Genomic DNA, 12,297 nt, shown 5'->3' with positions numbered 1-12,297 from the left:
CTGACACCCATGTTTGAGGTTCCTGTTGGCCCCCAAACCGAAGGGCCAAAACCAGCTAGATAGGTAGAGATAAACAGCCACTACTAATCTCGTCAAAAACTAATTCCTTGGCCCGATTCCTATTCATCTACCCAAATCAGCAGCAGCCAGCGAACGGCCCCTTAGACTCCTGCCCTTACTTACCTATACTAGTCTCAAGGCGGATGGATAGCGATCAACGGCTGTCTGTTTTGGTTTTCTTGAACGCCAACCAACACTAATGCAAGGCTGTGTTCGTATGTGGAGTCTGTCCTGGGGCTGATTTTCGTTTTGTCTCTTTGTTTGATGTGTGACTTGATTTTTTTTTTTTTTTTTTTTTTTTCTCCAGTCACTGTGAGTGCCGTGCGATTTGCATCGCCCCCATGCAAGATCGGGCGTAATTGTAACCAGAGACAGAAGTTAGTTTAGTTATAGGGGGGGGAATGGTGGGTTGGACAAGAGTTATAAGAACCAAGGAGGTATGCTTTTGCTGACTGGGGTTTCAGTATCACTTTCTTTTATTTTCTTACTATTCTAAACATACTCGATTCCTTTTAAGTCAATACATACATTCGTTCAATTGTTTTTTTCTTCTCTTTCCTACTTATTCACATCAGCCTGAGATACCCAGCATATAAAACACCTTCTCGCTCGCTCACCACACCATATACCCAATTACCTCCATCACCACATCCCAAACAAAGTAATAAATCAAAATGGGCGAAGGTCAAGAATGGTCCTCCGGTTTCTGGGACTGCTGCTCCCCCTGCGGCACCTGTACGTCTTTCCTCTCCCTCCTCCCACATCAACAACCAACCCCTAATCCCCAAAAATAACAAAACTAAACAATACAATGAACAGGCTTCCTCGGCTGCTGCTGTCCCTGCCTCCTGCACGGCCGCACCAGCTCTCGTCTCGAAGACCCCACCCTGAAAGATGATAGCATGATGAACGGTGGTGTACGTACACTTACCCCCCTCAACCCCCAATATCTCCCAATCTACCTCTCTCTTCCCATACGACCAATTCAATACTAATAATGCAATTCAGTGCTGCCTCTACTTCCTCCTCAGCTACTGCGGCTTCCACTTCATCCCACTGATGATGAAGCGCGGCCAAATCCGAGAGAGATTCGGCCTGGAGGGGTCCGGATGCGGGGACTGTATGCGGGCGTGCTGCTGCCCGTGCTGCACGCTCATGCAGCATGAGAAGGAGTTGGAGAGTCGGGCGGCGTTGTTGGAGGGCGGTGCTGCTGGGCAGCAGGGGTATAAGGCTCCTGGGGGGATGCAGTATGCTTAATTTTCAAGTTAGGAATAATTTTTGGGTGATTTTGTGTTTGTGTCGTCGAAGGCATTGGGATTTTGGATCATAGTTTTTATCCGGGATTGGTGTTTGTTGGTGTTTTGTTCTTATTTATATTTCTCTTGGGGTGAAAATATGAGAGGTAAACTGAAAAACTGGCTGGTGTTGTTCTTCTACGATGTAACGGTGCAAACTGAAACTAAACAAATACATTTTGATATAGCGACAGTTGTGTACTGTACATGACACGCTCCTTCGGGCACGACCACCGCTTCTATCTATTAGAAAATCACCAAAACAAGAAAACACGGGCCATAAATCTTCTTCTGCTTCTTCTCTCACTCGCACTCTCTCAATCCACGTTCATGAGCTCTCCCTTTTTACAGAGAGTTGCGGCTCATGTCCGCACGGATACGGTTGTAGTCGAGGACGGCCTCGATGCTGCCGACAGCGCTCATGGCAATGTCCTGATCCCACAGCTTGCGGGAGGCGAAGTCCATGACATCCTTCTCGGTGATCTGGCCGATCGTGCGCTCGATGTCCTCGGGGCTGAGGCGGCGGCCGGTGGTGATGATCTGGCGACCAATGTCTTCGGCAACGGCGGTGGTGCCGTCAAGGGAGAGGAGGATGGAGGCCTTCAGCTGAGCCTTGGCGCGCTCAACCTCAGCGGAGGTAACGTTGTAGCTCAGGCGGGACCATTCACGGAGGGTGAAGTGGATGAGGTCCTCGAGGCGGGTGACGTTCTCGGAGGTCAGGTAGATACCCCACAGACTGTATACCAATCAATTAGCAGAAATCTTTGAGAACAAATAGCATATAACCTACCCAGTGTCGCTGTAGCTGGTGGAGAAACTCATGAAGCTGTTGGCAAGGCCGTGGTACTCAACGAAAGAGCTGAGCTTGCTGCCAAGGTAGGAGGAGTTACCCATGGCACGGTCCCAGTTACCGACGATGGCCTGGGTGACGAGAGCGGTGAAGTAGTCATCGTCCTTCCAGCTGACACCCTCGACGGCAAGGGCAATGTGGGCAGTGGGGAGAGTGTCGTCACGGATTCTGACCTCGGAACCGATGAACTCGGGGATACGCTTCTGCTCGGCGGTGAGGGCCAGGGCAGCAGAGGTCGGGGGCTTGCTGGGGAGGCCACCGAAGTGCTCCTCAGCGAGTCTCACGAGCTGCTCGTGGGGGATACCACCGGCACCAACGAGGACCATGCGGTCAGCAGTGTAGTTGGTCTTGATGTAGTCGACCAGGTTGTCACGGGAGATGGTCTGGATGTTCTGCTTGGGGCCGAGGATGGTGCGACCGAGGGGCTGGTTCTGGAAAGCAGTGGCGTGGAGGTGGTCGAAAACAACCTCCTCGAGCTGCTTGTCGACCTCCTCCTGCTCACGGAGGATGACGTCGCGCTCACGCTCGATGGCAGTGGGCTCCAGCTTGGAGTTCTGAAGGATATCGGCGAGGATGTCGACGGCCTTGGGGACATCGTTGTTGAAAGACTTGGCGTAGTAGACGGTGTTCTCGCGCTGTAGTCATGCGGCGTTAGTTGCGATCTAAGGGAATTGATTCTTCCATGTTTCCGGGCCGTACCGATGTGTAGGCGTTCAGGTGAGCGCCCATGTTCTCGATCTCGAGCTCCAATTGGTGCTGGGAACGCTTGTTGGTGCCCTAGAGGATGTCAGCAATCGCATTTCCAGCCTTCAATTTGCAGTCTATCCATACCTTGAAAGCAAGGTGCTCCAGGAAGTGCGCGGTTCCGTTGGTCTTGTCAGTCTCTGCCCGGCTACCGGCATCGATCCACACGCCAACAGTGGAGGTCTGAGCCCATGGGGAGTACTCAGTAGCGATCTGAGGCAAGTCAGTGAGTTCCTTGAGCCATTGAGATAACCCATTCGGCGTACCGTGAAACCGTTGGAGAGAGTGGTGGACTGGGTGGTGGAAGGCAAGGTGACCGGGGAAGCGAAGCCACGCTTGACGGGCTGGATGGCCTTCAGGGCGGCCTTGCTCCGGAGAGCCTGGTTAAGGTTGAACGCTAGGCGCCGAGAAGCCATTGTGTGAAGATGGAGGTGGGTTGGGGGGAAGGAGGGAGGAATGAGGAAGGGTGCAACAAGACGGTCAGGTCAGCCCTGGAGATGCGAGGTTGAAGTTCGGGAGTCAAATTGTTCGCCCATCCGCCAGCCAATCACATGACCCGCTTTTCCAAACCACCGCATTCGCTCCGACTGTTCCCTAGCTTCTTTTACTTAGACAGTTGTTGCTACTAGGACGGTCTGGAGACCGCCATTCAAAAAGTGTACAACATCAGTTAAATCCAAACAGGATCTATACTCATCAAATGACATCAACAATCAAATACCAGTCTCCTACTTTGATCCTCCTCACCATAATTACTATATATCACATGACTCCACTATACCCAAAGCAGTTAACCTCCATACAATGAGTCCCAATAGCATATGAATTAATCACTTCCATTACTACCATCATCACCACTGAATACAGCCCTATTCACTCCCCAAACTCTTCGCATACATCTCCACATTCTCCCTCATTGACACGTCCCCCACAAACCCCAACTCCAACGCCCTCTTGGTATCAAAATTGGGCGTCCACGTCTGCACAATCCGATCAATATCCGCATCATACCTTTCCTCCACCAACTCGCTCCTCTCCTTCCCACCAATACTCTCCAACGCCTCCAACATCTCCGCAATACTAACCTTCAACCCAGGCAAGTTGACCGATCTCGAATCCCCAAACTTCTCCGCCGGGATCTCCCTCGCCTTGACCAAATTCCTCACCACCGTCGCCGGCGAACAAATCCACATCTCCGTCTCCTTAGCAACCGGCAACACCGCAGGCCGACCATTAAACGGCTCCCGAATAATATCACTCGCGAAGCTACTCGCCGCCTGTGTCGGCTTTCCCGCCCTCACAGTAACAGTGGGCAGACGGACGGCACGACCATCCAGGAACCCGCGACGGGAGTAATCATTCAGCAGTGTCTCAATGATGAGTTTCTGAGATCCGTACGACGAGGACGGCACGGCGGGGAAGTTACTCTCATTGATGATGTAGCCTGGTGGTGCAAGGCCGTATACTGCTAGACTCGAGGTGAAGACGACTTTGACGCCGGGAGTGACGGTGCGGAGGCGGTCGAGGATGTAGCGGGTTGCGTCGAGGTTGACGCGCATGCCTAGGTCGAAGTTCGCTTCGGACCCGCTGGACATGATACCGTGGAGGAGGTAGATGGTGTCGTAGCGGTTGGTGGAGGTGATGAGGCTGTCGACTACACTTGGGTTCGTGAGGTCTGCTTCGATGCATTGTGCGCGGGAGGCATGCTGGGCTGCGCTCTTGGGGATCGTGGGGAGAACAACGTCCGTGAGTGTTACTGTCGATGATGGGAGGGTGGTGAGGAGGGCTGCGGCGAGTTCTTGTCCAACGTAGCCGCTGGCTCCGGTGATGAGTATGGACATGTTGTAGTCGTAGCTGTAGTTGTAGTTGTAATTGATGTGTGTTGGGAGTTGCCAGCTATGTGGATTGCTGCAGACTGGCTTTTTAGGGGGGTAAGTGATAGTGATGTCGTATTATATGACTTCTTATATAGTAAAGGCAGTCAGCCTACTGCGGGGTTGAGCGGAGACTTGAGAACCACTACTGCGAATGCAGTCATTCATTTGCCTCATCTCCAATCCAAAGTCCCTCACTCATCTTGAAATTGCTCAAAATGAAGCCTCTCATTAGCCCAGCATCATGGATCCACGCAGCAAGTCCGATTAGTGGAATTTATTGAGGCATTTCGGTCTGTTCTCCGCTGAACGGTCCGAGTGCCGAGATGTGGGCAGAAAGCGGATGGCCGGGGGAAGTCCGAGATGGGGTCAACGTACGATGGGCTATGGGTATTGTCTAGCAACACTACACGTTGTATTACACAAAAGAATGGTGAATCATTGACCAGCTTAATTAGCAGCTAAACTCTTGAACGACCAGAAACCGTAAACCTCGAAATTTTCTGACTCAAGAAGTACATCTAAGAAACCTGGACATGAGGACACACAAGGAAAAAATTCGAAGAAAATTGCAACAGATCACGGAACACTCGACGCCGTAAAAAGGGGAAGCATAAGTAATTATGACATGAGAGAGACAAAAGAGCAAAAACCACCGGATTCTTTTTGTTTCTTAAATTCATGCAGAGCGCTTGTAGATACCAGACACTATACAGTGGTCACGTTCGAAAGGCTCCAGGGTCAGCTGTTCCCTGGGCTTGATCCTCTCCTCTCTCATCTTCTGGACTTCACGAGCGAACACAACCTCGGGCTTGGCGGTACTGTCGATACAGTTGGCCTTGACGGAGACAATGACACCACCGCCCTCCTTGAGGAACATGTGGGCGTTCAGGCCGACAATACGGGCCTGGTCAGGCTGGGCAACATCGGCGAAGATGACATCGACCATGGGGACGAGCATGCGGTAGCGGAGAGGGTGTCTGGCGTCCTCGACAATGGGGATAACGTTGGTGCGGTGGGTAGCCATGCCGATCAAGTCACGACCGGAACGGTGGGAGAACTCAACGGCGTAGACGTTACCAGTAGGTCCAACGATATCGGCAACGTGACTGACGGAGGTACCGCTGGCGGAACCGAGATACAGGACCTTGGAGCCAGGGCGCATGTAGATGTCATCCAGACCACCCAGGATACCGGCAGCCAACTTGGAACGGAAGGGGTTCCAGACACGGTATTCGGTCTTGGTCACAGTGCCATCCTCCTCAGCGGGGGACTCGACAGAAATGCGCTTCTCACCGTAGACGGCCTCTCCGGGAGTAAGGTTCTTGGTGACGAGCAAATCTTCCTTGCCACCACGGGCGACGAAAACACCAGCGTGACGGTGGGGTTCCTATGCGAATTCCTGTTAGATTCCACCCAATTTCTTTCTTCTCGATTGGATAAGCAGGGAACACCTACAATGATGACCTTAGCACCACCCTTAGCACCCTTAGCACCGCCGCGACCACCGCCGCGAGGACCACCACGGCCACGGGGGGCACCACGACCACCGCGGGGAGCACCACGGCCACCACCGCCACGGCCACGACCACCGGCACCAAGACCGCCTATAGAACGTGAAAAGATTAGCGACACGTTCTGTTTTTTCCTTTAAAGGAGAACCGCAAATCCAGCACGCAATTCGAGTCGACCGTATGAAAACTTGATGTGCTCTAGGAGAAGACAAAACTTTTCCATCGCAACATGCAAAATCCAACTGATGCGATGACGACAATAACGATGCGAACAGATCACATAGACCCGCATGTCTTCCTCGTTTCTCCCAAGATAAAATCAATCGAGGGTGAACAAACCTCTACCACCACGGCCACCACCACCTCCACGAGGAGCACCACGGCCACCGCCACGTCCACCACGAGGGCCACCGAATGCCATTGTGATATATGTGATTTAAATCGGAAAAATGTCGATAAAGACGTAAAGTCAAATGCTGTCAGTCCAGAAAAGTTATCGGACTGATGCTTCGATTCTTCGGTTGCGGTATAACCGGAGAATAGGAAAAAGAAAAATTGGCAAGGAAGGCCCGTTCGGGAGAAGGAAAATCCGAAATTGTCGAGTCTCGAGGACCTTGAAGAGAAGCTTTTGCAGAAAAAATGCACCCGCACTGGCGTTCAGTGTTCGGTCGAGGCCGTGCTGTTCGTCGTTGTTGCGGTCGAGATTTTTCAGACGGAGCCTTGGATTCTTTCGAAATTCAGTCGGCACTAGGCCCCGTTGGGTGCTAGCGCGGCTTGCTGCTGTGGGCACTGGAAGCACGTGACTGCGCTGGATAGCGAGGTCACCTGACGCTGGCCAGCCCTGCCAATCGGAAGGCGCATCGCTCTTCTCTGACAACTCGGCGCTTAAGACTGACCCTCAACAGTTGCAGAATTGACAGCTACGCTACCTAATGGGCCAGGATTACGCGCTACTGATTACTCTAACATGCTGTATAGTGTACCTGTCATGAAACATTTCTTCAGTTCTGTCTATTTACAGTGCAACTGCTCTGTACCCCACCCGCCATCATGCACCATAGAAATAATAGTTGGCCGCATACTGCACAGTAAACACCGACTGCATTCCCTGACAGGTCTTCGGGGCTGAACCGGCAACCGTATCTACTCGATAGACCGCTTCGTACGGACCGACGGTACCGTTGATAGTAGTCAGGTACAGCCATTGGACAGCCCCATTGCTACCCTGAATAGCACTCGACGGAGCATCGAGCGAGTCTTGTTTCTTCGTGATCGCAATCCCATACTGCCGAGATGCCAAAGTATCCAGGTTGAAGACTGGTGTGGTCGTATCTCTGAAGAAATGATGACCCAGGAGTTCAAGGTTTGCCGGCGGGAGAGGTTCCTCCTCGTTACTGGGCAACTGTTCCTTGTACACTATACCTGGGAGTAACGACAACATGTCTGGGTAATTGGCTGCAATGCAGGTTGCATTGTAAAGACGCGCCACTGCACCTATGGCTTGGGGTGTTGAGCTCGAGGTCGAAGTGGCACAGGTGTAGTTCTAAGGAGAGGGCCTTGTCAGTTTGAACGGTTCTCCCCCTGCATTGTTTGTGTGACAGTAGGCGGGTCAGTTTCCGCTTACCTGGGTGCCACGGCCCACTGCCACATAAATTGGGCTCATTCCGGACGGTGAGGGCAGGCTGGATGCGTATGACGGGAGGGATATTTTGGATGTGTCGCATGAGTTGACGCTCTTGATGAGCTCTTCTCCCGTGCTCTCGATATACTTGCTCACTTTTCCGAGGTAGGTGGCTAAGTCTGACGAGTAGTCGTATACGTCGTTTAGGAGAGTTGGTGCTGCCATGGAGCCTGCTGTCAGGCAGCCCAGGAGAAAGAGGCTTGCACGCATTCCGGATGCTTGGTACAAACGTGACGTTCTATTTCGAAGAGGGTGGCAGGATCAAAATGGCATACACTGTATGCGAGGATAGAATAAAGTTTAAGGATGGAGAAGTTGAGAGGAGGGAGGTTCTAACGCTGACGGGTATCTCTGAAGAAGAATAGCAATCGTGAAGAGTTGAAGGAGAGGAAAGGAAGAGATGAGCTCTCTCCCCTGAGATGAACTAACTATTGGATGGCTGGGGACCTGAAGAAAAGAAGAAAAGGGTGCATCCAGCTGGACGAAGGGCTATATAAGAATTATTTCGAGCAGACCGACAGCCACAAGAAGAAGGCTTGCATGTGCAATCAAACGCAGTACCACACCGGCCTCTTGAAACCCATAATGTTGTATCTATAAACAGCCTCGACTCACAGCAAGCCTGAAGGCGCCCACAGCACGCACAAGCAATGCGAATCTCCCATTGGTGCAAGAATGGGCGCCAGGCATGAATCCTTCACGCCTCCAAAAGTGCCGAAAGTAACGGTATACGAGGGTGGGCCACGCGAAACACGGTCGTCTATCCTGGCGACTATTTCTGCAGAAGATAGAGTCGTTGGCGCGCCATGATTGGTATATCGAACGATCGAAGCCTTTTTCACTAACCCTGTCTAGTGACAAGGTTTCATTGGCGCCGACTGTTTAAAAAATGTCCGATCGCCTTTCACCGGCTATTAATAGAGCAGCCCTAATATCTCACCGTGAGGGGTCGGCGCTTAGCTTACTAGAAGCTTGCCAATGCCGGTTAGCCTGCAGATTCCCGTCCACACTCCCCCATGAACAACTTGACGACTATAGTCTATCTATCCCACCCCCCAAGGGTGTGTGTATCCACAGTATGATTTGGCAAATCGGCGATCGCTGTAGGGGCTGGTTATTTTTGGAAGATCCTTTCACAACAGGGATTATCAGGACTTATTATAAGAGAGGCCTGTGCTCGACGCTTAGCTACGCTTCTAGTGTAGGGCAACGGCTGTTATCTTGGACTTGACCATTGTTGAAGTTGAACTTGGGTTTATTATTGCCAATGCTAAACAGATGTGTGATGCAACGTGCGTGGTCAGTGTTGTTCCTGAATCGAAGCAGGTACTCATCAGAATTGACGTACCACACAACCTCGTGGAGATACCACCCGCCACCCCCATACAGCACATGCCAGACGCAGGATGGCCCATTCCCATTCTGAGATAGTAGGTTCAATCCTGTCGACAGGGGTTATAGATTAAGCGGCATAAAAATAGGAACGGTAGACTCTATACCGGCTAAGTAAGGTTACTAGTCGCAATCTCGAAGCATCTCACGTCACAAGATCTCTATTCTGAGTCTCATGGAAGCTACTGCCGATCCTAATTCCCTCTAAATTCGAAAGGTACAACCAATCATGGCATCAGAGCATGCAGAGATAACCAAGCTTCTGAGAAAGCACACTGATACTCGTTCTTGTAAGCTCTACCAGAAGGCCAACCCCACGGCTTGTTGATGCCTGGAGATCCCCTCTCCATCAAAAGCAATACTGCCCTACCACAGATGAGTTGTCCTGACCAAAAGCTCCTCTAGGCACCTACTAACCCATAAATCAAAACAGAGTCTGTGCTAATAGTACGTCTATTCCCGCAACGGCCGTCTTTGGCCCGAATGCAACCCTCTTATCATGTATAGGACGGGCTCTCAGACATCATCAGCGGCACATTCCGCTTTCTCTTAGTAGGTTCTCCAGATAGCGGAGCCAGTCTCACTTCTGCAGCCATTGCACGACTAGTTCTGACTTCCGGTGTGATACCCTCAAGCCTGCAGCACAGTTGTCACCCTCTCCGCGACGGATCATCAGCTCCTCGGTCACTTGAACCATCTCCGAAACAGTGAAAGTCCTCGCTTCCCTGCTAACCCCCACGCAATATGCGCTATTTTTCGGGGATAGATCCTCTTGTGACTTCGCGTGCATACATAGTGTGGTTTTCTGGATCCATGGCTCGTAGAGCTTTCGGTCTTCGGCCTTGCCGTCTACGTGAGGAGGACTTTGGCTATCATGCGTTATTTTTCTGCATTTCGTGGAGTGTCAGCTCCGTCTGTCCGTGTCGGATTAGGGATTGATGTATTCATGTTGCTATTCATGTAGTTTAGTGATGTCACCGATCTGTAGGACTGACAATAAGGGGATGCTTACTCGGATAGAGCGGGTAAACGGTTCTAGAAGGTAGTATAGCTATTGGAAGTAGTATACTGCTAAAAAGAGAGACATGAGAGTAGATGGAACCTTGTGTTCTTTGCATAGAACATAGTACCAAACTAATCCGCTACTTCCAAACACACCCATGTGTAAAAACACATTAGTAACTGGAGAATGAAATTCTTTTGTAGAAGCCAAGAAAAGAACCAAAACCATACGCCATGGAATACGGCGGAAGCTCCCAATGTTCGCCCCTTTCCTTCACTCTCGACTGAGTAGTTGATCCGCTCGAGGTCTCTGGGTGGAAGGTCACACGCGGTTTGCTGAACCACCGGGGCTATTCTGTGCTTCTCAGGAAGCCGATAATCTGGAGGAAAGCCCACAATTCAATGTAATTGGCTTTTACTTCTTTTGCTATGTCTTTTCGGGTTCCGTGCCCGTGTAAACTACTCGTCCAAATCCCTGAACTTAGCATTTGCCTAGGACTTTTCCGGTTTTATTCTTCCAGTCATCACTGGTGGTAAGTCCAAATACTCCCGCATGTTGTCCGGGGATCTCGGATAACAGTATGGCCGATAGGAGCCAATTGGCAGCTCCTTAGCACTTTCCAAATCCTATTCAAAGCTCCTGTAATTGGTATTCAGTCCTTGCAATGAATAGAGCATTCATCCCTAAGGATGGTGGCACTTTGCTAAATAAGATTCCATTAGCGGAGCCCATAAAGTAATTTTTCCTTTGCAAGATACCTACCTTGAAATACCATCATAAGGTGGCCCTCGAATCATAAAGCTGTCATGACCTTAATTAGGCGGCTACTACACAACTGGTGGGTGCCCCTTCAATGGACTACTCCCAAATCCATTGTACCTGTAAATCGACATTATTATTTGATGATTCAGCTTGTTAGAAAAGCTGTAGCATATTGGGTGGAGGTCATCCAGGTACATTTGAATAATCCGCACATCCCAACGCGGCTCATGTGGGGTCATTGTGATAATCGATGTTCAATCACTGTAACAGAACGACCGACGTCTCCAACGGCATGTCAATCCTACTAGCAATGACACCTTTCAACAGCAATCAGATTATGGAGTATCGCCAGGTGTACTCCGAAAGTGTCATCGACAATTTCGCTTTTCTGAAACTATCTGGTCATCCAAAACAGCTCATAGGAACTTTAGAAAGGCTTATGTGTATACGCATGGAGCTTGAAGTCGGAAGTTTTCGTAGGAAATAGCGGTTATCGGTTCGGTTGCTCCACACTCTGGCATCATTCGTCTCGTTAGATCTCAGTTGACTTTATTTAGAAGAAATCTGAAATTTGTTAGGCCATGCAAAAATTGAAACCCGGTTTGGCAGGTTAGGGTCAAAGGGTGAGTCCTTCCTTCCAGGTGTCCTGCTGGGATAATAACAATTCCACAACGCTTCCTTGATCCTACCACAGTCCCTTCTATCATCTATCGCGAATAAGACCCTCGCTCTCATTATCTTCATAGCTTATTATTAGTGACACGTTTGTCATCTATCCAGAACGTCGTTCTCTCCTCAACGGACGGTTCAAGCCCAAATCTGCTCAAGATGGCAGGCGAATGGTTTCGACGGACCCCTGCCCGGGAGAATATCGAGGCAAATGATCGTGAGGAAGCAGGACAAGTTCGCACCGAAGATGAGAGCATTGAAGGTGAGTTACCCGACATCTCCCATTTGAAGCAGCGGACCAAAGCCATTTCAAGCATCTAGAACGGAGTTTTGTGAAAGCGACGAGTCATTACCATTATCGGAGTCTACTTCTGGGCTAATGAGACGATACCGCATCGTCACGGACTTGAGCAACAGACTTATAGAAGCTAGACCCAGGGTTGTCTTTCGGGC

General features: G+C 50.6%; 6 protein-coding genes across 6 annotated transcripts; 2 read left to right on the top strand and 4 right to left on the bottom strand.

Moving 5' to 3' along the window:
- Positions 1-734: 734 nt before the first annotated feature.
- On the top strand, positions 735-1,317 carry AKAW2_10393A (PLAC8 family protein; the record flags this gene model as incomplete). The annotated part of the gene is made up of 3 exons (XM_041686690.1): positions 735-795; positions 880-977; positions 1,069-1,317. The coding sequence occupies 3 exons, from the start codon at positions 735-737 to the stop codon at positions 1,315-1,317; spliced, it is 408 nt and encodes a 135-aa protein (XP_041537113.1).
- Positions 1,318-1,700: 383 nt separating this feature from the next.
- AKAW2_10392S (mitochondrial processing peptidase) lies at positions 1,701-3,365 on the bottom strand (the record flags this gene model as incomplete). The annotated part of the gene is made up of 5 exons (XM_041686679.1): positions 1,701-2,091; positions 2,146-2,840; positions 2,905-2,982; positions 3,037-3,162; positions 3,216-3,365. The coding sequence occupies 5 exons, from the start codon at positions 3,363-3,365 to the stop codon at positions 1,701-1,703; spliced, it is 1,440 nt and encodes a 479-aa protein (XP_041537112.1).
- A 453-nt stretch (positions 3,366-3,818) lies between these two features.
- On the bottom strand, positions 3,819-4,790 carry AKAW2_10391S (SDR family oxidoreductase; the record flags this gene model as incomplete). Its single annotated transcript, XM_041686668.1, has 1 exon — positions 3,819-4,790. One exon carries the CDS (start codon positions 4,788-4,790, stop codon positions 3,819-3,821), a length of 972 nt encoding a protein of 323 aa, XP_041537111.1.
- A 712-nt stretch (positions 4,791-5,502) lies between these two features.
- On the bottom strand, positions 5,503-6,758 carry NOP1 (rRNA 2'-O-methyltransferase fibrillarin family protein; the record flags this gene model as incomplete). Its single annotated transcript, XM_041686657.1, has 3 exons — positions 5,503-6,213; positions 6,282-6,430; positions 6,677-6,758. The coding sequence occupies 3 exons, from the start codon at positions 6,756-6,758 to the stop codon at positions 5,503-5,505; spliced, it is 942 nt and encodes a 313-aa protein (XP_041537110.1).
- Positions 6,759-7,385: 627 nt separating this feature from the next.
- Positions 7,386-8,228, bottom strand: AKAW2_10389S (uncharacterized protein; the record flags this gene model as incomplete). The annotated part of the gene is made up of 2 exons (XM_041686645.1): positions 7,386-7,880; positions 7,962-8,228. 2 exons carry the CDS (start codon positions 8,226-8,228, stop codon positions 7,386-7,388), a joined length of 762 nt encoding a protein of 253 aa, XP_041537109.1.
- A 3,775-nt stretch (positions 8,229-12,003) lies between these two features.
- Positions 12,004-12,165, top strand: AKAW2_10388A (uncharacterized protein; the record flags this gene model as incomplete). The annotated part of the gene is made up of 1 exon (XM_041686634.1): positions 12,004-12,165. One exon carries the CDS (start codon positions 12,004-12,006, stop codon positions 12,163-12,165), a length of 162 nt encoding a protein of 53 aa, XP_041537108.1.
- Positions 12,166-12,297: the final 132 nt, after the last annotated feature.

Source organism: Aspergillus luchuensis, chromosome 1 (assembly GCF_016861625.1).
Source record: "Aspergillus luchuensis IFO 4308 DNA, chromosome 1, nearly complete sequence".
Classification (NCBI taxonomy): Eukaryota; Fungi; Ascomycota; class Eurotiomycetes; order Eurotiales; family Aspergillaceae; genus Aspergillus; species Aspergillus luchuensis.
This window is presented reverse-complemented; position numbering and strand designations above follow the sequence as displayed.